Raw genomic sequence first — 26,911 nt, 5'->3', positions numbered from 1 at the left:
CCTGAAACAAGATGCTTGCAGCCAATACTGATGCAGCCAATATTGATACAGCCACTATTAACTCAGCATGTTTAATCAAACCATCTGTGTGTAATACACTCTAAATGAAATCACCTTGAATGCAAGTGCCAGTAAGTGCAGACTAACTAACTTCCTGAAGCCATAAAGCAATTCTCTTGACTTACAATTATTTTCTTCACTTGGAAAATTACTATTTACTGAGAGTTTTACCAAGGGATGTTTTTCCTGCTCAAAATCCTGTCATAGTTTTGAGAATCTGAAATTTCACTGGCTGATTGCTAATCAGAAACACATTAGTCCAGCCTTCTTTCAAAGGAGGCACTTTTAATGAAAATCCAATAGCTTTAGTCCTATGTTTGACTAATGAAACTTATTAAAATTGAGAACCTCACTTGTTTAGTGCTTCTCTCTCTTTTCCAAAGAAAGCTAGCTGATACTGTTAACTCAAATTGGTTAGTATCCAGTGGTCTCAGTTTTCTAGTTCATCTAATGTTGCCATCTAGATCAGCTTGCCAGTTTTCTGTGTGTGTGTGTGTGTGTGTGTGTGTGTGTGTGTATTGCTCTTTTCAAATGAATTCTAGTGGCTATTTAGAAGCATGCATGCTGTTGTTGAGGAATATGTTCAATATTACCTACCAGAACTTCACACTGAAGATCTGAAATTCCTGTGAGGCAATTTGACATTCATTAAGTTACAGACCAGAGTTGTGGAGACTCTAATTGTGGTGTGTGTGTGTGCGTGTGTGTGTGTGTGTGGTCATTCATGTTAGTTAGACCTCTTTTCCTGGGCTTGTCATTATTTCCTATTTCCTCATTGAAGCTTTATTCTCTTTAAATGGGTTTTAACTTTGCACCTAGTGTGACTGCTCTTATGTACACAAGCTGTAATTTTTAAAAATAATTCTGTGCAGATTCCAACCCTAGAAGAAAATAATGAGACTTGTTAAGATAAAACAAATAAAAGTGTCTGGAAGAATCGAGTTCTATAAATACTGGGAGGCATTAAACAGACTTTTAGTGGAGACTTGAGTAGGCTTTTTTTTTTTTTCCTGTCTCAATATTCAAACTTGTGAATATAGGAGAATTATAGCTTTTACATTCCTAAATATAGAGCAGGGTGACTACAGGGAAGGAGGGAGGGCTGTGTGCCACAAATATATAGAATCTATAGAATATACAAACATGATTAACCAACTATTTTCAGGCTGCATTTAATGAGCAGCCAACAGGAAGCATGGAGTCAAAGCCAACCCTAAAGAAAGGGGGTGAGGCAGAGACAGGGAGACAGACACTGAACATAAAGTGTCAGCATCCAGAGGACAATCCTGTTCTCCAGAGGGCCTTTTGTGTTTGTTTGCTTGTGTGTATGAGTGTATGGAGTACAGATGCAATTTTGTTACAGACATAGATTGCATAGTGTTGAAGTCAGGGCTTTTAAAGTATCCATCCTACAAATTAAAACCACAATGTAATAGCCTTTTCGTGCAACATGTAATTCCTGTGGCAAAGGAACACACTTCTGCCTCAATCTTCTAAGATCTAATTCATGAGGGACTCTACACAGCGTGCAAAAGAAGAAGTGAAAGCTCAGAGGCGTCTATCAAATTGTCTTGTTCAATGGGCTCATTGAATAGAGGTCTCTGCATGCTGACAGATGTGCCCAAGTTTTCCAGCCAGTTTGTGGGAGCACAAGGCCCAGAGTGTTCTGTGTCTGCCTCCTGGGCTTTACCAGCACCCACCACACCATGAAGGGTGGCAGTTGTTTGTGGACCTTTGGGCTCTAGTAAGGATAGTGGTAAATAATACTGATGGAAATGTGTGAGACACAATGCAGGTGAAATTTGGGGTATTTTCTTACATTCACGTTTTAAGAAAAAAAAAAAAAATCAACAGACCTATCTCTGGAGATGCCAATGAGAATGGTGTAGAAAATTCAAAAAAGAGAAAGGATAGTAGTGTGAGGCCAGTCAGTTATGATGACACCAGTTAGTGCTTAAAAATGGATATTGCAAATTGCTGTTTCCTTTTTTAAAAAGTGAACAGATAGAAAGATTTAGCTTGTAAACAAATGTTCCTGGGGAGATTCTGCTGAAGAATTCCTTGTAACTACTACCATAGAGCAAAAGCAAAACACACACAGACACAAACATTGTACCTTTACCTTTAGGTTAGCCTGATTTGTTAGTATAGAAAGTTGCAGAAAGTACTTAATACTGTAATACGCATCTCAGTTTCACTTGGCTATACAACAATAAACCATGCAGAAAGTAAAAACGATAACATTTATGGGAGTGTTTGGACACCAGGGGCATTTCTAATGATAAAAATTGTGTCAGTTCAGCAACAGTAGCATGGGAACCGGAAACCTTTGCTCATTAGTGCCATATTCTTGAAACTTCAGCAACTTTTGTAACTTTTTATAATTTTCCAAAATGCAAAGGCGTTAGGATGCAGAAAATAAAAGTTGGACAAACATGAAATACTTGAGATAGGAAAACTTCAACCTTGCTTCACCCTCTTTAGTGGCTTACTCCAAAAGGAAAGTCTAAGAGATGATGGAACAAACGTGTCTGAACTCTGCTGTCCTGTATAGCTTTTAAAACTATTGTCCCATGCATTGAACAGAGAGAAGGGGAGGCAGAGCTGGAGAAGGCTCTTTTCTGCAAGGTGGTCATCATTTGTAACATTACTGTCCCAGGAGCTTCTGCATCATGTTCTCCCAAAGGATTAGAAATCATTCTACTATAAAGACACATGCATATATATGTTTATTGCAGCACTATTCACAATAGCAAAGACTTGGAACCAGCCCAAATGTCCATCAATGATAGACTGGATAAAGAAAATGGGTCACATATACACCATGGAAGACTATGCAGCCATAAAAAAAGATGAATTCATATCCTTTGCAGGGACATGGATGCAGCTGGAAACCATCATTCTCAGCAAACTATCACAAGGACAGAAAACCAAACACCACATGTTCTCACTCATAAGTGGGAGCTGAACAATGAGAACACACAGACATGGGGAGGGGAACATCACACACTGGGGCTGTTGGGAGGTAGGGAACTAGGGGAAGGATAGCATTAGGAGAAATACCTAATGTAGATGATGGGTTGATGGGTGCAGCAAACCACCATGGCACATGCATACCTATGTAACAAAATTGCACATTCTGCACATGTACGCCAGAACTTAAAGTTTAACAATAATAAATGTCCATCAGTGACAGACTAGATTAAGAAAATGTGGCACATATACACCATGGAATACTATGCAGCCATAAAAAAGGATGAGTTCATGTCCTTTGTAGGAACATGGATGCAGTTGGAAACCATCATTCTCAGCAAACTCTCGCAAGAACAGAAAACCAAACACCGCATATTCTCACTCATAGGTGGGAACTGAACAATGAGATCACTTGGACACAGGAAGGGGAACATCACACACCGGGGCCTATTGTGGGGTGGGGTGGGGGGAGGGGGGAGGGATAGCATTAGGAGATATACCTAACGTAAATGACGAGTTAATGGGTGCAGCACACCAACGTGGCACATGTATACATATGTAACAAACCTGCACGTTGTGCACATGTACCCTAGAACATAAAGTATAATAATAATAACAATAATAATAATAAAATTGTAGGAATGGACAGAAGGAATCCTATGGTTGACATTCTAGCCTGTTCTAGGGGTGCATCCAGGAAGACACTAGAATATAATGCTGACCTTCATTATGATTTAGGATTGAGTTAATTCTAAAACTGTACATATTTGTCAGACTTGTGTTCAGATACTACACCTGGCCACTATGAGTCCCTGAAGAAATTCCTTCACTTCCTCTCATCCATAAAATGAAAATAATACCAACTATGCCCTGTTGTTGGGAGAAGTATGAGATGGGCAGATGCAGTGAAGATGCATCCAATCTGAGCAGATGCAGTGAAGATTTCTGGTTACTTTCCCTACACTTTCCTTTAATTCGTTGGGTATGAAACCAAGAACACTGTTTCTACCTAGCATAGATTTGTACAATATCCTCATCCCTGTATTCAAATCAGATCCTACCCCAGAGAGAAGCGAGACAGCAAAAGGATTCAGTCTTCCCTACTACCCAAAGTCTGGCCTCCGCATGAAATTCTCTTCATGAAAACAGCAGTCATCTCATTTGCTAGAATAAGGGTGAGGTAATTATTGAACAATCTAAGCCACAGAAATGATTAAGGTGCTGGTGGCATTTACTTATGCAGAAAGATTAATAGAGTTAAACAACTGTAAGTTGGCCAAATGGTGAGAAGAATAAAAAAGCCATGAACAAATATTTAAAGGGCATGTTGTATCCAAGGATAAGCAGGAATTATTTACAGAAATTCAAAGAGATAAAATGAGGCATGTGTTGGAATAAAAAGATATTAAGCAATGAGATTTGGACTATTTTAAAGACTTTTTCAAAAGAAAGAGAATTGTTGGATTCTGAAGAAAACAAACAAGCAAATACCTATCCATCATTCAACAGTTTCCTGAGAAAAGACAGTGCATTCATGTCTAGCTACTGAGCCCAGTAGTTACATGTTACCCCTGGAAAATCTCAATGGAAGAGGTATTATTCTGTCTATAAATTTGTTCATCTACTCTAATTGCCAGCTCTTTGCCATTTGCTTATACCTTAGAAGCTGTTTGTCATTTTGACAAAAATTAACATAGAAAAAAACACAAATGTAAAACCATTACCTTAATTATGTCTCTCTAGGTAACAGGTAGATAAAGAAGACGTAGAACATATTATCACTACTTGAAAACCTTAGGCATAAAAATACGGAGCAAATCTATCCATGAAAACATTCCACATAGAGAAAATGAACTATGGTAAATGGCCCTTCCAAAGTTTATGATTCTTTCTTTCTATATAATGCTTAAACTTGAGTGATATTTATCATTAAGCAAATTAACTAATATTTTAGTTTGCCAATTATTATTTGCTATGATAGTAATTAAGGAGTCTGAAAAGCAGCCATTGCTTATTCACAAATCTATTATATTTAAATATAAAGACTAATTCTCAGAAAGGCCATTCATCTTCCTCTGTTTTATAGAGACAAGTCACTCAGTCCAAACACAAATACATGTGATGAAAGGAATATTCTTCCCAAGTAAGGAAACACCAAGCATTGCCTTCTAATGATACCCGAGTACCAACTAGTACTAATAGTGTTTGGCTGAACATCAAATCACATGGAATAGTTAACGTATTAATACTCTCAATTAGAAGCCCAGATATATTGTCACTATAAAAAGATGATCACATAAAGTGTACTGGTTGGGTAAAGGGTAGGTTAAAACTATTTCGATGCTAACTCTACCACTTCATAGTAAAAAATACAAATTTATTATGGAAATTTGAAGGCCAAATACTATACAGGTAGGATAAGGATTGAAAACAGAATCTTGAGTTTGATCACTTGCAGGTCATGGGTAACCTTGACAAGACCAGTTTTTTTTTTACTGCAGACAAACACCTGTTTAGAAAAGGTCCAGGAAAGGATGGGAGAAGGACAGTTGCAATTTCTCTTTCAAAAAGTTTTTCCAATAACAGACAATTAATTCAACAGCTAGAGAGAAATGCATGATCATGAGGGGATTTCTTTTTAAGATGGGATAATTATTTAAGATGCTCTAAATATTAGAGCATATTTAAATGCTGGTGAGGATAATACAGGAGGATGCCGGATAATACAGTAGGATGATGCAGAAGAGAGGAAAATTATTGGATTGATTTCCCTGAGTAGGAGAGAGGGTCTAATGCTAAATTCGAGGAGGTCTTGACCTTAGATTACAGCACTAGGAGTTTATCCCCAAGTTCAGTAAAAAAATAAAAGGAGGAGTAAATGGACAGATCTGCAGATAGACTTATAAAAGCGGTTGTGAAGTATGTGAACATTTATTTCTTATTTCTACTTTCTCAGACAAATAGAAGCAAGGACATAGCTGAGAGTAGAAATGGGAGAGGAAACATAAGATGTTTGAAGGGAAGTAAGGTAAGAAATATGATCCAGTTAAGTGAAAATGGATTTAAAAAAATAAATGTACCAAGGGGCCCCCTGAGGTTATTGACTGTGAATTTAAAGTTGTACCAATGTGTCTGTGTATTTTTCTTCAGCCAAATTCAGCCTTGTAAGTGCAGACAAATAGTAAGCAGGCAGTTGGACTAACCAGTTAGCAGACCTTCTCCTAATCCCAGCCCCACTCTTTAAAGCTATGCAAGCTTTTTATTTGGTTTGTTTCAGATTCCTCATTTGTAAAATGAATGAATGGATAATATTAGTGCATTATCCATTACTGGATAATTCAGTGTATTAATGAATGGGTAATGTAGTGTACCTACCACATAGGTTTGTTGTGAAGATTAAATAGTACTCAACAGACACAGAGTGTCATGCAGGTAGTTGTTAAATACATCAACAATGATCCAATTATAGCCATTGCTATGTGTTCATTGATCTCAATTGGTATTCTATGCTTCTGCTGCATATATGCCCTGACAAATGTGGTATGTTTCATTCACTCAACAAGTACTTCTGAAGTGTTCATTGTATGCCAGGCACTGGTGAGACAATGACTTTGAAGTGGCCCTTCCCTATGGTGATGCCATATGGGTTCCTATCAATCGCAATATCAAAAACCATAAAATCAAAGGGAGAAACACACATCCCACAAAATAAACGACAAAATACAATTTTATGAAAGGAGACATTCTTCTGAATGACGAAGTAGTACCTATCATAAAATGGTGTAGACTCTGTGTCTGGATTTCTACGTGTCCCTACTGTTATCCTGTCACCCCGGTAAACAGCAAATGGTGACATTTTCATGTGATCCGACTTTACTAAATTGAATGCTGCACCATTATAGACAAAAACTACTAAATTAGTTGTTTTCTAATGCAAACACTGTAACTGGCTTTAAATTGCATTGACGTCTCTGAAATGGTCTCTTAGAGATTTGGATTCATGTGTGTGTGTGTGTGTTAGTTGCTGGGTGCTAAAACAATATTTGAAATATTATATAACATTTGTATTATCTAAATATCATTGTCCTCTTTGGCTCAAGTTTCTCACCATTTGGGGAGACATTAATATAAATTATATCTAGGAAAATCATAGAATTCCAGAAGTAAGTGGATAAATCATATTTAGAAACCTTTCCTTTTAAAATTCTACCATTAAAAAAAAAATTAAGTAAATAAAATTTATACCAAAGAGAAGGGAGGTTCTTGCTGAGTTTGAAAATATTTTTTTCTCACAGTAACATTATACAGAATGGAATTACTAACAAAAATCACAAGTTTGGGGCTAAATGTAAAAGTATTCAAATTCAAAATGTAAAGTGAAACCTATAATTGATTATGGTAACTTTGGGACAGAGGGTTTGGTGTATCTGAAATCTTGTTAGGAAAGGTCACAGGATGTCTTCACCAGAGAGTTGGCCATAGATTATTAAGTATTTTTTAATAGATGTAAACTCAACTCAATCTATGGATATAACTAAACCCAAAACAAACCATGTTATTTATGTTTAATTACATTATACCTAACCTGCTACACTATTTTACACTTTACTTACTGAACTATTGAGGTATTAAATATTTTCAGAAACCTATAGCAAATATGGATGTGAAATCATAACAATTAAGCCACAGGAAGAAAATGCATAAACAATGAACGACTTTTTTGTCTCTAACATTATTTCATTAACCAATCTGGTAATGTTCTCATAAGATTCCCTGCTTAGAAACTGCATTTATAGTATGTCCCTTGTTAAAAACAAAACAAAAAAATTCAACATTTTAATTTAGAAGACCAAAATTTGATCTAACCTTAATACAACTAACAAATAATAAAATTATAATTATCAAAAAGTTAGCAACAAGTATTAATATGTAGTAAGACTCCAATGGGTATGGCCTTAGAAAATCAACACCAAAGAGAAAATATCTTCCAAAATATAAAAAATGCTTTGAAGAAAAATGTTCCCTTGTTTTAGTTTAACCTAAACAGCCAAAATAAACAAGCACATGGTCTTTGTATGAGCACAAGGTAATGACACTAAAACAGTAGCACAAAAAAAAAAAAAAAAAACAGTGGCTTTTTGATGACTATTTGCTGTGGATTATTTTCTGAGAGGATAGACACTTGTTTCCTTACACAGCACCTCGTGAGAAGGAAGGGCACTTAGGATAACTGATGAATTTCACTATCACACTGGAGCAAAGCAGTTTTATTTCTATAGGTGTACATACCTTTCTGCTTTTTATGTTATGCATTAACTTGAAAACACATTTTAAGTATCTCACTTTCCATTCCTTATACATACTGTAATCTGTTTTAGTTAAAATGTTAGTAAGAAGCCTATGCACCTACTGATTAAACACACATGGCACCTAATACCATAGCTCTTATGATCACAGCCCCAAAAAAGTAAATCTCAAGAAACAACTGCATTAGCAGCCACGTCAAGGATTTAGAAAGGTTATCATCCTGTAAACAAGTATGGTTCTTGTTTGATTGAAAAATTCACAATAAAAACATAACACTTTTGGGGATAAAATGTTCATTATACATCATTGTAATCAGTTGCTACTATAGTTTTCATTTTTGTTAAGATTCCAAATAAAAAACTATTTGCAAACTGTTGATTTCCTTGTAAATTCCCCTCTTTGACTAAATCAATATATGTAAATATCTATGTTCATATATTAGTTAAGCTTTAAAATGAGGTTGTTTATATTCTTGCATTCTTATGAATAATCCACAGATATGTAATCCCTCTAATTCTCTTTAAAAATATATAATTATATTTATTTAGGGAAAGTAAAAAAGTATAAAATTTGAGAAGTATTTTTATGTCTAAAATTATCTAGTTAGATCACTCTGGTTCAAGGATACTTTCTTTTTTAGCTTGGGCCTATTGACCTTCCATATTTCACCCCAATCCAAGGGCAATGAGGAGAACCCAGTGTATGGCAAACACTCTATCAAGATTTGAGAGCCTATGATGATGCAGAAAACACAGACTTTGCTTCTTACCTACAATCAACTGAATATGTATACTGAATTAATTATTATCAGATATAAACAACAACAGTGAGGTATGAAATGCCACAGAATTATTTTTAATTGTATCCAATGAGGGAAGGTTTCTCAGAGGAGACTGAATTTTCTCTCAGCTTTTCAAAATGAGAAGAATTTCATAATTTCAACAGGTGAATGTAGAAGTGAGGAGAAGATGCTAGGCACACAGTAAAGCACAAACAAAAGGACAAGGATTTGAAAGCATATGACTAATTTTTTGGGGGGGCGGCACTGAATTGTGTTTGACATCTGTGGAGGTCGGTGGAGGGTAGATGGAGCTGAATCTGGAAAGGTGGGCTACAATCATGCTGCCTACCACACCATTAATAGCCATCTTGCAAATTTCTGTCCTTCATAAGAGCAAGTTAACTGGTATAAACATCACTCTTCTATAGGGGTAGGGGTGATGGAGATAGGAAAGAGTGTGTGTGTAGGCTCCAACTCAGTAATCTTTACATTAAATAAATTACTACTTAATAAAGGATTTTTTTAAAACCCTACATTTAAAAAAATGTGTATTACCCTTCCCCAAAACACAAAATGTGGAGCTATTCTTTATTCTGTTTTCAAGCATATCAAACTATATTCTACTTGACAATGTGCTTAAAATTTCTATGCCTCTTTTTTTCTCACAATGGGACAAGATTTGTTCCACCTCAAGGTCTCTGCACACACACTGCTTTTTCCACCTGCTCTTAAAATCTCTGCATCCTTCTTACCTGTCAGCTCTCAACCTGTGGACTCCAGTGTTGCCCACCCTGAACTACTTTATCTAATTAGATCCCTCTCCCCACCCCTTTCTCCCCCATAATTCTTCATCCCAGCTCTCTTCATGCTTTATAGGACTTTGAATTTTATCATTTCTTATTTGTTCCTTTCCATAGGCAATGACTCTCTATCCCATGTTTGTGAGTTCCATGATGGCAGGAACTTCAACTCTTCTGTTCACTGCTGTATATACATAATACCTGCTACAAAGCCTGACAGATTGGAAAGATTCAATAATTGTTATATTAATTATTTTCAGCTATAAAGACATAAAACCATTAGACTTAAATGTTGTATCTTTAAATTAATAAATATGATTTTTTAAAATTTTCTGAGGGCCATTCCCTATGTAAAGAGTGCATAAGAAGGGAGATATGCTTGAAAATATGTCCTAAAATAATATTTAATTAAATAAATGAATAATTATATTGTTATATATAATAATATAAAAGCATACCATTAAATGTCGATATATAATGTACATAACATAAAGTCTTAATATTTGTTTTGCTTAAAATTAGTGACACTAATAAATTAATCCTTTTCTGATACTAAAGAGATATATCTGTATTTTTCTCCTCTGAATAATATATATATCCTTAAACACAAGAAATATAAGAAGAATAAAAAATTCTCATAAAATTTCCTTATAACATATCTTCTCTTCTACTTTCCTGTCAAAAGTAAGGTAGAAAAGTGACCTCAAATATATTTTTCTTACAGAACATTGAAGATTGCTTATCATTTCAAAATCAGGAATACCAACAGAGCAGTCAGGGTTGAAAATGGAGAAATGGACCATTAGAAAACTCAGATATCTTTCTATACTGGCAAAAAAGTAAACCCTCAACTGAAAATTCATTAAGTGTAAGGCAAATCCTCCTTCGCCACCCAATATGGTACAAAACATTTATTGTTCATATTTATAAAATAATCTACTGCCTATATTCTGAAGAAATACACACAAGTTTTAATCATGGTTTATATTAAAATAAGCTTATTTAGTAGATAGTATGTTAATTTACTTTATGTAGACAGCCAATTCGGAGCTGTATGTGGTGAAAACTGTTCTAAAAGATAGTCTGTTTGATGACATAAGAGGATAAGCACAATTTAAGTCATAATAGGTTGATCCTCCGTCTATCAACAGTGATTAAGGCAGTCGAGTTGGACTTATTACACAAAGGTGGGCTCAATAAGGCTCTAGGCTAACGTGGAAAATTAAAATCCATTTTTTCTTAATGGCTTCTACACTGGTCTGAAAGTATGATTGATCCCAAATTCTCCAACAAGAAGTTCCTATTTTACTTATATAATTTTATTTCTCTAACAGAACTTCCTCTCTGATTTTCTTCCTATCTTTGCCTTTGAAGCCTGATGATAAGAGCAACTAATCTCCAATTTCTTAAACTTGACAACAAGCAATTGTCCTTTTAAAATATTTAGCATTAGCCTTTAAAAAAAAGCATCAAAACTTTTGTTCATCAATTTGCAAATGTAAGGACACGCACTCACTTACTGAGAAACACATATGTATAGCTTATGCTTCTATCCACCGTCTTTGGAACAACAGGGCATTTAAAACAAATACAGCTGGGAGCCGAGAATGTAATGTGCTGGGCAAACATATTCTCCCATTAACGTAAATATATTCTTCAATGTTTCCTACCAATCCCACTTGGTTATGAAAAGCCAGCAATGCCCATTTCCCCCACAGAACACGCCACATGCTCTCAAAACAACCAGCCTTAGCAACTGGATGTAGAGACAGGCAGAGAGAGAGAGAGAGAGAGAGAGAGACAAAAGCGCCTGGCTCCTGAATAGGATGCCTTCTCAGACCCTGGCATTTCAAAGGCAGCGAAAGAAGGTCATCCTCGGAACTAGTTTCTCAAAGAAATACCTGTAGTAAGGTAACTATTCTAGTCACCTTTACATAGTAACGGCTTGTGTCTCAGGCAATTCGCCAGTTTTTCAATTAAAACTGACACATATTAGGGATTTTTACTTCTGCCTCCCTGCTCCCCGCAATTCGGATTCTTTCTTTAGACTCCCTGAGCCTCTGTCCCCATCCCAGGGTTTGATTGAAGGGCTGCAGGGCCCGGGGCTGCGCGCTAAGCAGCCTTCTGCTAAACCTCAGCGGACTGGGCCATAGTTCACACATCCTCCACTCCTTCTACAGCAGCTCCCGCTGCGGGCACCGCCAGGATCCCCACACTTGGCCAAGGTCTGGGAACCCGGGAGGTTTCCAGGAGACCCCAGAGACCAAGTGAGGCCAGGCCCACCCCATAGAAACCCCCGCCAGCTCAGATCAGACTGCGAGCAGCCGCTCGACCCCGGGTGTGGCAGGAAGGGGTACCCCGCGTTCCAGAGCCAGATCCTGTCCTCCCGGGAAGCCGAGACTCAGGGGGAACAGGTTTCCAGAGCCCAGCCTGCAGGGAAGTGGAGGGCAGGAGCCACCTGGGAGGAGCAGCCAACTTGCCAGCTCTGGCTACTGCACTTCTCGGCGGCCACAGGTTGCCCGATAGGGGACTCCAGGGTCCCCACGACGGCGCCCGGAGTGCTCCGAAGGGAGGCCGAGGCCAGGGTGGGCCAGGAAAACCGAGGGAGGGAAGGACCCTGGAGAAGCTCCGTTTAGGCGGGGAGGGGGCGACCCGGGGTGCATCTCCCGACCGTGACCCCCACAGACCTTGGCGCCGCAACCTGCGCTTCTTGAGACCGAAGATGCGCACTTTGGAGAAGATATCCACCAGGTTGCCGTTGCAGAGCCCGCGGTTCTTGCTGGGGCTGCTCCGCCTCCTGCTGGCAGACGGCCGGTCCCAGTGCTGCTCCCGCGCCTGCCGCTTCTGGCGGATCAAGCCGCTGGCGATGGCCGCGGCCATGGTGGCCCCGGGAATGGGTCCGGGGAGGGAAGGCGCGGGAGGACTGCGAGCCGGGGGCACCGGAGGGGAAGGCGGCGGCGCAGACCGTGGCTCGCACTCGGGGCAGAGGAGGGGGCGCCAGGCGGGACTAGGGAGAGGGGAAGGGGCGCTCAGTCCCGACTGGGACCCATCGCCCTCTCCTCGGGGCGCGGGACCAGGTGCGCTGATGCGCCCAAGGCGCAGCCGGACGATCCTGGGAAGCCGGAGCTCGTGGCCACCGCCGCTTGGCCACGTCCGAGTGGAGAACCGGACCGCGGCTGCGGGCGCTGCCGGTCACCGCTCGTTGCCGGAACCCTGGCGGGGGTCGCCACCGCCACTCGCGCTGCCTTCTCGCCCTGCCCGCCTCCCGGGCGGGAGGTAGAGTCGGTCGGCCGCTGGCTCCCCAGGAGCCGGCCGGAGGGCGGGTCCCAGCAGGGTCTCTGCGCGTCCGTGGGTCCGGGTCGCGCTGGGCAGGACTCAGCGCCGGGCTCCAGCTGCCCCCGGGCCGGTGCCGCCGCCAGCGCTGCCTGCTCTAGGCTTCTGCCAGTGATTGTCAAGTGCTTTGGAAATCAGCATCTGGAGAGACCAATCTTCTCCCCTGAGATCTCTAACCAAACGCTCCGTTCCCACCCCACTACACCCCCTCCACCTATGTGGTCCCCCTCCTGATGTACCTCTTCAGAAAGAAAGAAAACGTAAAGATAATAATGATTTAAAAATAATAAGAAAGAAAGCTAAGATGGATTGCAGGGGTGGGGTGCTAAGAGGCCGAGCCAAAGCAGGTGGAATTGAAGGAACATCGGGGCGCTTTTTCTTAGATGCAACTCGCTGGTTCCCGAGGCTTCCGCGGCTTGGCTGGGGCTTCTCGGTCTTAACGTGGTTCCCGGTGCATAGAAACTCTCAGCAGCGGTTGGAGAGCTAGGTGGTTTCCGCCCTCCCTGCTAATCCCTCAAGCACCAACGCCCCCCCGCCACCCCCAACCCCGGGGTGGAGGGAGGAGGGAGGCGCCTCCACTCCTCACCTAGTCCACCCAAACTTGCAAGACCCTCCTTTCTGCTGCAGGAAGGATAGGTTTGTCATTTTGAAAGGCTACACGGAGCAAAAAGGAGGGAAGGGAAGGAGAGAAGCTGTGATTATGCGAGATAGAAAGACCCCACTCCCAAATATGCTCCCCAGCCCTGGGAGGAGGAGATGACTGCCGCAGTAGCTGCTACAGAACAGCAGCTGGGTAGGATAAACGCCCAGGAGAATACTGAAGAAGTCAGGGCAGAAATACAAGGGGCAGAGGAGGGTGTCACACTATTCCAGAGACAGTGAAAAGCAGCCAGACAGGACACTCCAATTTCAGCTGTCGTCTTCTGGTGTCCCTGGGCAGAGAAGCTCTGTCAGAGAGCAAAGCCATCTGAACTGTGTCTGAAATTCAAATACAACAGCCGCCGTCTCCCCTTGATTTTCTGTGTCCCGACAGTGGTTCTCTCTTGGATAACTGAAAATGTGAAGGTCTAAGAGAAAGGGCGGCAGTGGAGGGCACCCGAAAAAAACAAAAAGCGGGGGGGTTTGGGGGGTTGGGAGAGAAACACTTCATGCTTGGATGAATACAGTTCCGTGGTTTCTAGGATACACCGGAGTGGCAGAAACAAGTGCAGCTCTGACTCCAGGCTTCTTACTTTTCTCCCCGTCCCTTTACATTGCTTTGCCTATCAGCTCAGGCAGCTAAAGAAAAAGAAATGCTCAAACTAGACTTCTGGAAATTCAGTGTGAAGCAAGGGGGAAAGAAGACTCACTTGGTAATCAAGAGACTTGCAACAACCTTCTTCTCCAGTGACTGCTTTAGAGCCTGAAAGAGGGCATGCACACTACGCAGGCAGCCCTGGGAGCAGTTCTCAACCAAAACACACTTTCTCTTTGTCTCAGGAATAGGCAGTAAAGTACTCGCCACCAGGCAACTGGGGGAAAGTGCAGCAGATTACAGGGTGGCTGGGCAGCTTCTGCTCTAAGCAACATATCCACAGCTTCTCCACGGAAGCAGCCACTGCTGGGCTGCTGTTGGTTACCTTCACTCCATATTAACCAATAAGTCTCCTTTTGGGAAGGAAATGTACCTGATGAGAGTGTGTAGATTTAGATCTAAGGCAGGCATTGTTGGCTTTAGGATTGTGTATGTCATATATAATATTGAAAAGTGTACTTGTGGAAGTTTATTTTCTACACTTCGCTAGTTACCCCTACAAATTCTACAGTTATTAACAGGAATATGCCAGAGTTGTTTTGCTAGTAACCTGCAATCCCTAGTCACTCATAAAATAGCAAAAGTGAGAAAAAGGAGCATGCTAATTATTTTGCTCTGCCTTTACCTCTTTATTTTCTGTTTCATGTCTCTTTTCTTCCATTTTTTGGTGAGTGTACATTTATGTTGTGTTGCTATAGTCCTGCTTAAAAAGGGAAAGATGTCTATAGAGAGAGGAAAATAACTAATTAAATGGCTATTGAGTGTATCTGTTGTTTTAATTCACTGAAATGAGTCCTACTGAACATTAAGAGTCACTAATCTTGGTTTCCATTATTGAAGAAAGGCCATTTGTACATTTCAGAAGTTCTAGATTTGAATTTGCAAGTGTCTGTAAGATTAAAGCATCCAGGTTTATTATCTAAGGCTTCTTGCAGTGAGTGCTTCAAAAAAGTAAAATGTTAAGTATAGTGACCTCTTAAATCTAGTACGACTTCCCCAGCCAACACACCTAGTTTATTTTTAAAGGTTCTTTAAGCCTTTTGATTTATGTGTCAACTATATTAATTTGAAAAGAGTGACATTAAGCTTCTTGTTCTTATAGCTGTGCCTATATTTTTGCAGGTATTTTCTTGTGCTGCAGTCTTTCCCCCAAATCCTTGGACTGGGGGGTCAGGAGGTCAGTTTTTGGCCCTCTCAGAGCCCTCCCTTCGTTGTTCAGCAGCCTCAGACCAGCCTGACATTCAGCACCGCGGACAGGGATCCCGCCCCAGCCATACTCTCCCAGCAGAAGCAAGTTCGCTGATTGATTGAGAAAAGCGCTGGCTGTTAGGGTCTCTGACACTTTCCTCCCCTAAAAGCAGTTTCTCACTTTTTTCCCTCAAGGTGGGAAGGAAATTATTCTTTATAGCTTCTACCGACATTAATAACACACCTTGGAGCACAAAGCCTTTCAGCTTTTCCATAACCGAGAGATACTTTCTTTCTCGAGCGTTCCGACCCCTGGCGCAGCGCCTGGAACAGCGGACTCGAGTCTCCTGGCATCTATTCTGGCTGTGAATTTCAGGAGCCTCAAGAGGTCATTTCTCTTCTACATATCTTCCTATTTTAAGGGAGCTTGGAGAGGGGGGCAGCATTGGGATAATCAAGGTCTTTTAGCTTAATCCCTGCGTTTTCATTTTACCTCCCCAAAACGCTGTTTAGTTGTTTACGAATGGAGGTAAGTGAAAGAAAACGCAAGAGAGCCATCTGCTGTCTTAAGCTGTGATAAAAGAGTGTACAAAGCTAGGGTGAAAACCGATTCAGGACGGGTGAACACAAATGTAAAGGTTACTGTAGTTCAGAAAATAATTTCTCACTCATCAGAACCTCCTTGAGTTGTTAATTTCACCTTTGACGTTATAAAGAGGAAAATAAAGTACTGCCCAGGTGATGTAGCTCCTGACCAAGCTATTGGGAGCCTGAACTCTCATTTCAGAGGTTCTTGCTTCATTTCTTAACTCTGCAACTTCCCAGCAGTATAATGACCTCCAATGTGTTGCTTTAGTCTCTCTCAACCTTAATTTCTTCATCTCTCAAATTGAGATGAAAACAGAACCTCCTTTTCAACTGTTGTGAGATTAAATTTAGTAAATAAATGTAAGGATCCTAGTACCGCATCTGGCGCACCCAAGTAATTAATTGAAAATGACAGCTATGACTGTATTATCACCACCTTCCAGATTACCCATTTCTATCTTGTAAATTCTTTTGCAGTTTCCATGTATTTTCAATATCAAAATATATGTATTCCTATATTTCCTCACCCCCTCCACAGTGGATTCATGACAAAATTTTAAATAATTAGGAACATACAAAATGATTTTAAGCTTTGATGAAATAAGTCCCAAGTTCAAACCTTAGTTATTATTGACTAGATTTGTGAACTGAGTCCCGTGAGCCTACTTTCACACCAACTGATTGTTGATAATAAAAACATTTCTCCACCTTTCAGAGACTATGATGAGGGCCTATGAGAGAGTACTTCTAAAAACACTAAAGTACTATACAAGCATCAGTTTGGAAGGTAATTAGTACACTGTGCTTGATGGTCTCCTGAAGATGCTATGATCCTTTTGGTCCTCCAACTTTAAGTATGTTGTTCCCTCTACCTGGAAAATTTATATTGCCCTATCCTCATACTCCTCTTGGTGATAAAAAAAAAAAAAAAAACCAGCAGCTAAAGAGTAAAGCATGAGCCACCATGCCTTGCCAACAGATTTTTAAATAAAAATAAAGAGACTTTTTGGCTCTTTCTTGATGAAGCTTATACTTTAGGTCCCAGCATAGGTATCTTCTCTGGGAAACTTCTTACCACCTACCCCTAATTAACACTGAATCTAGGGCACCTTGTAAAAACTTCATAATTTCTCTACTAACACCAGCAATTGTTGAATAAAGACAGAGCTATCTTGATATTTCTACAAATATGTCTGATAGGTAAGTGTCTCATGCTTAATATGGCCATGACCAAACTATGTTCTTCCTTCTTAAACCTGTTCTTCCAGTCTTCCCCACTTCTGAAATGGCAACTTCATTCTTATTCCTCAAGCTGAAAACTTTAGCATCATATTAATGTCATTTCTTTCTTGAATACCCTATATATATTTGTGTACGATCTATTCTGTCTATCTGCAAAATATATCCAAGATATGATCACTCTCACCATCTCCACTACTACCTAGCACTATCTTCTTTTGGGCAATTATATTACAGTAGTAACTTAAAAATCCTATACGTCAAAACCAAAGTTCTCACTGTAGTGGCCTGCCATGCCCCATGTGATTTGTGCCCTGCCTCTGCCTTCAGTTGTTCTCTGACATCCTCTCTACTTATCTCCCTTCACTTACCACTTGCTGTCCATCAAACCACCTGGCATGCTCCTACGACAGGACTTTTATACTTGCTGTTTCATCTGACTCTCATCTCCTTCGATTCTTTCCTCACATCTTTGCTCACAAATCTATTTAAAATTACAACTCATAAACACAGACATTTCCTTCTTGCTACCCTGCTTTATGGTTCTATGTAGCACATCCAACTTTTAAAATTTCTATATACTTTCCTTATTTGGGCTGTATTCCCTGTTTAAAATATAAGCCCATAAAGGTACAGACTTTGTCTCATTTGTTTACTGCCACATATCCAGTGCTTAAAATGGTGCCAGGCAAGTAGGTACTCAAAAAAGATTTGTGTATTGAAAGGACTAAGACATTGGATATCTGAACAAACAGACAGTTAATACCAAATAAGAGGAACAGAAAATCTTGCTTAACCCAGTCTGTCAAGGATGAAGTACCCCATGGTATCTAAAGAGATCCTTGATCTCTTTAAACACCAAGACACCTAAAATTCTATCTGGATTACACACAATCTCAACTTCATAAATAGGATATACAGAAAATACTTTAGCTTTTGCTTGATGACTTGGGCTCAACCAAACACGACAAGCAGTTCGAGTTCTGAATTTCAACAGTGACACCCTTGGGGCTTACTGAAGGATGTAAGACTGATTCCATGAATCAAAAAGGACTTCTGATATTTGTGATTCACCACTTCTTTACACTTCCTAACACACACACACACACACACACACGTTTTCTATCTTGCCTCCTTGTTTTCAGGTTGTCAACTGATAAATTGACAATATGCCCCTTTTCAAATTTGCTACATCTAATCATGTAATCCATTATAGAATTTGACACCAGATAAATGTATTCGTTAAAGTTATCTATAAATATAAAAGTATATAAACTCGAAGTGAGGAGAGTATATAAACAAGAAACAGCCTTACTGAAGTTGAATTTATTACTAAAGTTTTTCCTATTGCATTCTGAGTTCCATTATGTTCTGGATGACTTTGTTACATACATTGCTTGCCTTCCAAGTAGATAAGTTTCGGTGTGGCTTACTAACAAAAACGCGCATGGATTTTGTTTTTTATTTGTCCTCCAAATGAACAAAAAATCCAAAAAACGTATTTTGTACATTGATATCTATATTAAATTCTATCATGTTATTTTTCCAAATTAACAATCTACTGCTTTTCCTTCATTTCTGCCATTGTCACAGCTACTATTTTGCTTTTCCTGAATTTGTCAAATTTAAGCTGTTAATTTTAAGATTATTTTAGGTACTTTGATGAAAGAAAGAAAAACACTTCATTAAGCTATGTTATTTTATAGATTATCATATGCATATGAATTTTACACGTGTTTATACACACAAAGTATTGGCCTCTAATAATCACTAAAATATGACATGTACTTGATCACTTTCATACATCGGCTCACTCCGCTTTGTCACATGGTTTCCTTTGTGAATCACTTTTGACATTTTTCAACATCTCCCAAATTAAAGCTAAAATATGAAAGTCCAACATGATTTTTTCCACAATTATTATAAATTATTATATAAAACCACAATTATTATAAAATTATTGGGGTGAGCTTCAGTGGAATTAAATATGATATATATCGGCATTTGTTGTCATCTCTTTCCTCGATAAATGGGTTCTATTCGAAAATGTTTGAGATACTTCTGGAAAGGTAATCAATATTGACGTCCCTTTTCATTGTTTACTCATTTGTAAGAATATTTAAAAAGTCATATTAGTACGTACTTGGGGCAAATTTTTAACTAGTTAATTAAGACTGACTGCTTATCTGCTCACTACAGTTTAAGTTCAAGATCACGTTTTATTTATTCTGTGATAGTATTATTGACCTTTACTTTAAAATCAAGGGATAATCTAACTGAATATTAAATAATTCTAAATTAGATTTTCAAAAACCAAGTGACTGCATTAATGTCATAGCAGTTTTGTTGATTAATTTTGCTGGATATATTTATTTCTGGTAGGCAACACAGTTCTACTATTAAAAAACTGGAAGGAATTTTATTGTTGCTTAATGTTTTGATTCAATAAAGGAAACGTAGGAACTATTGATACTAAAAACTTGTGAACATTCTTTCCTATAGAAGAAATACCAGATTGATACTAGCAGATGGTTTAGCTTTACAGATTTAGTGATTTTCTTTTAATTCCGCTAATACATTGGAAAAAAATATTCTCAGTAGCTTCCAGCCTTCAATACTAAAGTGAATCCAAAATGGGCATAGAAGTCATTTCCGAGTTGTGAATATTGGCATATCTTTTCCTACTCTAAATCAGTAGTGGAAGATTAAAATACCAAGCATTTTAATAATAGATCAGTGAATTTTTTAACACTATTGAATACCTCAATAGAAAAAAAAATTACTCAATTTCCAAGAAAGTTTGAGAAAGGAAAGTTCATTTATAATCTCAATGCAAAGAGAGTCCCTATGCACATGTGATGTAATCTTTTTCATATTTAGCACTGTAATGAGTTTCTTTTTAATAATTTCTAGAATGACCACTTTCATAGGAAATAAGAGAGCTGGATTGAGATTATGTTCTTTGCATTTAGCATACACGAGTTAAACATATGTAAACTTGTACGTCTACACACACACGCTTGTATGCATGTGTGCCAAAACACACAACTAAATTTCTGACTCTGTTAAAGGTAATTAAAAGTGATTTTTTTAAAAAAAGCCATTTTCAAACTCCCAGTTCATGCCTCTTAGTAACCTGTTTTCATTACTACCTTCACAGTACAGAACTTTTACATTCACATTTGAAACTTTCTGGATAATCGTTAGTGGAAATTAATAATAAATTACAGAATATTTCAGTCATAATTATTTAAATAGGAACAAGAATATGTCTCCCCGTTTATAAAACATCCAAGTAATATGCATATAATAGTTTGTGAAAAGCTTTTAGTTCTGGTGAAGTGGACATCATGATCTGTTTTATAGAAGAGGTAATCAAGCCCCAGACATGTTAAAGGATTGCCAAAGTTACACAGCTAGGAAATGGAAGAACCAGATCTTAAGCACATGCCTTTTCTATCACACTATCTGCCACCCAGCAGACAGCTATTTGAAATATATGTATCTGACACAGAGACCCGCGTAGAATAAGAACTCTTACGTGGGAGCCAAGGACTTCCAGAAGCTCCAAGGATGAGTGTAGGATTATCTGTGATTCCCCTGAAATTTATGCTGAAAAGAATGTGTACATGTGCATGTTGATAACACCAGGGTTCACAATTTTTATTCAATTGTTAAAAAGCTCCATGAGCAAAGCAAGAATAAGAACCCACAACTATAGAGGAGGACAAAGAAAGAATGAGAACACAACATCCCATTCTACATTTTCTGACTATAAAAGTACAATTAGAATATAAAAATAAATGACAGATAAAAATTGTCTCTAATCCCAACATTCAAACGTTTTGGAATATTTTTCCAGTTTTTTAAAACATTATTTTACACACAAATTTGCTATCATATTTTTGGCCCAATTTGGTGACTGAGGAGACACAAATGCAGTAAAAGCCAGTGCATCAAAGATCATACACTTTAGTCACATGACCTGAAAGTGTACCAGGGACTACTACATTCTACATTCTTCCAAAAACTCTCTGTAACTGAGAGGGCACTTCCTCCTGCAGGTTCTGCATGCTCTAATCTCTGGAAACAACTGGTACCTTAGTGTGCAGGGTTTCAGAAAGTCAAGTTAAATACCAGAAGCCTTCCGCTTCTGGCAAAGTTGCTATTAATCTGCCTCTGATCTTGTCATCTACTTCTAAAAGATGCAAGGGAAAGTAATTTCCAAAGTGCCCACATGTAGGAAATGTTATAATTTTAAATTAATGCCTTATTCCTGAGCCTAGTTTCCACTTTGTATGTAACTACTAAAAATATAGATCCTTAAATTATTTCCCTGAGTCTTTCTCAGTAACCTACAGTATAAGTTTCATATTGCTTCTGTAACAAATTATCATAAACGTAGTTGCTTTTAAAAACACACATTTATTCTCTTACAGTTCTGCAGGTAGACAGTCCCAAATCAATCTCACTGGATTTAAATCATGATGTCTGCCGAGCCTTCTGGAGGCTTTGAGAGAAGAATCCATTTCTCTGCTTTTTTGTTTGTTTGTTTAATCTTCCAGAGGCCACCTGCCTTCCTGGCTCACAGACCATGTCTTGCATCTTGCTTTCATTGTCACATTTCCTATTACTGATTCTGATCCTCATGCCTCCCTCTTCAAGACCCTAGTGATTTCACTGGGCCCACCCAGATAATCCAGGAGAATCTCCCCATCCTAGGATCCTTAACTTAATCACATCTGCAAAATCATGTAAATTGACGTATTCACATACTCACAGGTTGCAGGGATAAGGATATGGGCATTTTGGGGGAGGCAATCATTCCGTCTACCACACCTACCCTGTATCCAAAACACACAGAAACAGAATCTTACCTAGCATTTGACAGTCACCCACCCAACGCCACTCTGATGGACAGAATAGCTGCTTTCAAATGCCAGTTTTTAAATGAGAGTCCTGTTTCCTACCAATGTAATTTTTTAAACACCAGCTGTTTACTTGATTGAATCTCTAATGATGGCCTGCTCCTGCTTCCTCGGCTGCTTTACTCCCTGCTCAGTGTTACGTGTTATCATTTGCTGGACTGCTCTAGTACCACCTGCTTACCTGAATTTCTTATGACTTTAATTATTGCATCTCTCAGAAAAAAATGTACAGCAATTCTCGGTGATTGTGGAGACAGGACCATTATGCTCCGCCATGGATCGTGAGAATGCATTTTTCTAAGCCCCACATAAATCCATGAAGAATTTAATTTCTTGAGTTTATAACATGCCTTTCATGAGATTTAAGACCATAGAATCCAGCTAAATAAAACTAAAGCTAGACATGTGATGCTTTGCAAAATGAGATTTGGGGCCTAAGGCTATTGCCAAATGAAGGAAATAGATTCTGCAAGTCTTTTTTCCCCATTCCATTTTCATTTTCATATAGCTGTAGGGGAAGTAGATAATTGCTCTTTCCTTTTAGACATTTAGATTAGCTCCTTAGGTAAGAATTTGCCTTAACTGTATAGGTTGACACTGACTGCAAACGGAAAGGTGCCAATTATGTGAGAGATTTTCAAAGAAATCAGAAATATTTCCCAGAGCTTTATGTGGACAGAGGAAGAGGAACCACAGGAAAAAGAATTATTTCAGAGAGAACATCATGGAGATTTTTAAATAAACAAATTTGAGGGCCCCGAGACAAGCCCTGCTCACCACAGTTTTTTTGCTCATTCCTTCACCCCTTTTGGCCTTTTTGTGTTGTTTCTCTCTTTGCCCTCCTCTGAGGTTCTACAGAGATTTGAAAACAGCTTTCAGGGATGAGGGTACCCAATCGTGAAAAGAAGTCTTTGGCTGTGAGTCAGGAATAGCAGTCATTGCACTTGACAGGTTTTGTTTTATATGTATTGTATAAATACATAAAATATTGGAAAGCACCAAGACATATCAGCAAATGAATCTCTCCCCAACAGGGAGGGATAAACTGTCCAAACCGAATTTTTTCCCCAAGACACCTAATCGATACAGTCAGCTGTGCTCAGGAGAGGCCTGTGCTGGCCATGCTCACAGGCTTGTGTTCATTTCTCCATGAAATGGGCTTCGTGATCCTCTCAAGAGATTTAGTTCTAGCAGGAAAAGTTTCCGATTCGTTTATGTCATGGGTATTTGAGTACAGATAGGAGACAGCAATTTAATGTGTTTGTACTGTAGAAAGTCGAGCTCTGAGTCCTTGTTGCCCTGCTGCAAGAGTCAAAGCTGATACTCAAATACTCTAGTTCCCAGCTCTTTGTCATAGGTTTCATTCCCAGGACTGGGAAGTGCCCCTTTCTGGCCTCTTTGAAGGGTCATTCTACTCTCAGTGAGTCAATGATGTGCACACACTCTCAGCTTCCCTGCCTCTCTGGGGATCATTTCTTTGACTCCTGCACACTCCTGGCCTTCCCAACACACAGCTCCTAATCACAGGGGCTCCCCCTCCCCAGAGCCTGGAGCAGCGCCTGACCCACCACAGGCACTCAGTCAGTGTTCGTCCAAGGGAGGATGAGACTCAGAAGGGAATAGTTCCAGGTTCTGGACTGCTCCTGATGTCTTTAATCCTCCATTCAATGGTAAGACACATGCCCTCGGTCCCATTTCCCTCTTTCATCTCTGGTGACACTAGAACTTTTCAAAAGATCTAAAAAAAAAAAAAATAGTCCCTCTCTAGAAGAAGATAATTTTATTCCTGAAGCACTAAAAGAGGCCTTGTGGGCAGAGGCTTATGGAGTTCTGGATGACCATGAGCTGGGCACTCAGCATGTGGAAGGAAGAGGAGGGTCTGCTGCCCAGGAGATCTTCCTAACATTTTAATAAAAGAGAATGCATATGCAAAGGAAAAGGAAGAAAGTCAACCAAATGCAGACTCTCTGCTTCATTGATAATAATGAGTATGAAAATAAAGACACATTTTTAGTACATATTAACATAATAATTGAGGACCATCTTTTATTCAAATCACTGAAAACTAATACAATTTGAAATTTGTAATGGTATACTTAAAACATTCTAAACTTGTTGTAGGGGGTGTGTGTGTGTAGTTTTGCTAACTTCAATCAACAGGGAAAGTCACTGTGCATCAGAATCATATTTTCATATTATATTTCTCAATTTTATTCATTTATGGCTTTCAATTGAAATTTTACTTTGTTATCTTATTTTCCCTATCTTCATCTTTTTTTTTTTTTTGAGACAGAGTCCCGCTCTGTTGCCAGGCTGAAGGTTAGAACAAGAAGTAGCCTTAGAGATGATTTAAACTAATAATGCCATTTTACTGATCAACAAACTGAAGATCATGGAGGTTAGGTAATTTGCTAAGCTCACAACTAACTGGCAGCAGCTCCCAGCCTGAATTCTCCTCTCCTGATGTGGCGTGCCAGGACCTCTCCATCATAGCTCTGTACTTCTCAGAAGACCTTGGCTACAATGCAGAAGAGTGGCCATTATACTCTCTCCAGAACATTTCTGGAACATGGCTATCCTCTCTCTTTTCTTGTTAAGCACAGCCCGTTATTTTTTTCTGTGCAGATATACATACTATTCTTAAATACTCTGAGTTGGATATGAATTACTGCCTCCGATGTTTGCAAAATAGGCCTCCCTTGGTCAATATATTCATAAAAACGTAACTTTCAGAAAGATTTACCCTCTTGGTTTCTATGATCAAACTTTATTTATCATCAAATAATTCATTACATTAATGCATCTATTGAGCGCTAACTCTGCACCACTGGACTTGACCCAGCATTCAGGCATCTCCCTGCGAGTGACTCAGAATATAGCGGGGAAGATGGCAGCATAGGCACTTGTGCCTAAGTGTCTCAGATGCTGTGTGCGAAGCATGTACAAGAACAGTGGAAAGAGTCAGCTCCACCTGGTATGGGTTAGGAAAGGTCTCGTGGAAACCTAACACCTGGAGCTGAGATTAAAAAGATGGGAGATAGTCACCAGCTCCTCAAGGTGGGTATGGGGACTGCAGTCAGAAAATGTCAAAATAGAGGAACCCTGAGTTATGGGCATAGCTTAATCTGTGAAAGCAAGTGGAAGCAGCCTAATCTGTGTCGGGGGAAAGGATACAAAAAGCCTGTCAGCGACCAAATTAGGAATTTCATATGTCACTGGGGACATTCGTATCAGCTGTGGAACCAGCTAAGCTAATAAACATTAAATAATAATTCTTGAAGAGCTATTTTCCATATAGGTTTGCAATATGACCCACTCAATTAACTGGGCATTGTCACGTCATCTCACTATTTTTATGCTGACCTCTTCCCATGCTTTTCTACTAATGTGTGAGACATGGTCATTGGACTTAAAAAGGTACACACGATATGGCATCTTTGTTTATATGTGTGTTATATATCATTAAATAGATACATATATGTGCATATATATATACACATGCACACATTCACATAAAATAGACTGAAGTGAAGTATAAAGTGTTTCTCAGTAGGTGGTAGGTTGTAGTCCTTTATGTTTTTTATTCTTTGCACTTTTCCCCTGATTTTTCACAAGGAGCATGTATAACTTGCATAATCATAGAAGGTTGACTTTGTTTTTAATATAGGTGTTCATATAGAAAAGAGAAAAAAGGGGCAACACATACATAAAGGAAAAAGTATTCAGCTGTGGAGCAAGCTGTGGATATCCACTAGCTGATTAGAGGGCTTTACTTCTAAATTTTAATTCATCCCATTACTTCTTTTAACGTGAGAGCTTATTCTATTTATATGATATCAAAAGCCTGGCATTTCTAATTCTTAAACATCAAAATTTTTCCCTTCCCTTTCTGTTTTCAAAGACATGAAATAGTTCTGTTCCAATAAGACATTTGAAAAAACAAACCAAACGAGAAACCCAACAAAAAAATAACAAAACATTTTTCCTTGAAAAATCAAGGTTGCAATCTTCACTATAGCTTTTTAGAGATATATTGAGAGTATGTATAAGGTCTTATGTCAAAAAGAGCCAAATTAATTTCCTGCAATAAAACATTGCTCTCTTTATGGTCATATTTTGGCTCCTGGGTAAACACACTTCATTGTATTTATAGCACACTCATGTCCCCATATCCTAGTGTTAATGCTGTATTGATAAACACAGAAATGAATCGCAGCCACTGGAACACTCCATTTTCATAACATTCCTTATGTGGTTACACAATCATTCAGTGTTTTTCTTTTTAGCCTAGAGGGACTCAGTCAGTTGCAAAGTTTTTTCCATCAACTTTCCTTGGCTACTTGGTATGAACAGTTCAATTTCATTTTCTTCACAGAAGAAAATTATTTTACGCTGTAACAATCCTTGCATATCATTGTAG

The 26,911-nt window shown here is 39.0% G+C and overlaps 1 protein-coding gene across 18 annotated transcripts in view; it reads right to left on the bottom strand.

Moving 5' to 3' along the window:
* FGF14 (fibroblast growth factor 14) overlaps nt 1-26,911 on the bottom strand; it is a 703,097-nt gene that overhangs the window by 200,398 nt on the left and 475,788 nt on the right. Inside the window, exon 1 of one of the 18 annotated variants that reach the window (XM_010354449.2) lies at nt 12,609-12,801. The exons of the other annotated variants lie outside the window; for them this stretch is intronic. Within the exon in view, the coding sequence (XP_010352751.1) occupies nt 12,609-12,801 (193 nt within the window). Of the gene's footprint in view, nt 1-12,608; nt 12,802-26,911 lie in introns of those variants that run through there. 18 annotated transcript variants of the gene reach the window in all.

Source organism: Rhinopithecus roxellana, chromosome 18 (genome assembly GCF_007565055.1).
Source record: "Rhinopithecus roxellana isolate Shanxi Qingling chromosome 18, ASM756505v1, whole genome shotgun sequence".
Classification (NCBI taxonomy): domain Eukaryota; kingdom Metazoa; phylum Chordata; class Mammalia; order Primates; family Cercopithecidae; genus Rhinopithecus; species Rhinopithecus roxellana.
This window is presented reverse-complemented; position numbering and strand designations above follow the sequence as displayed.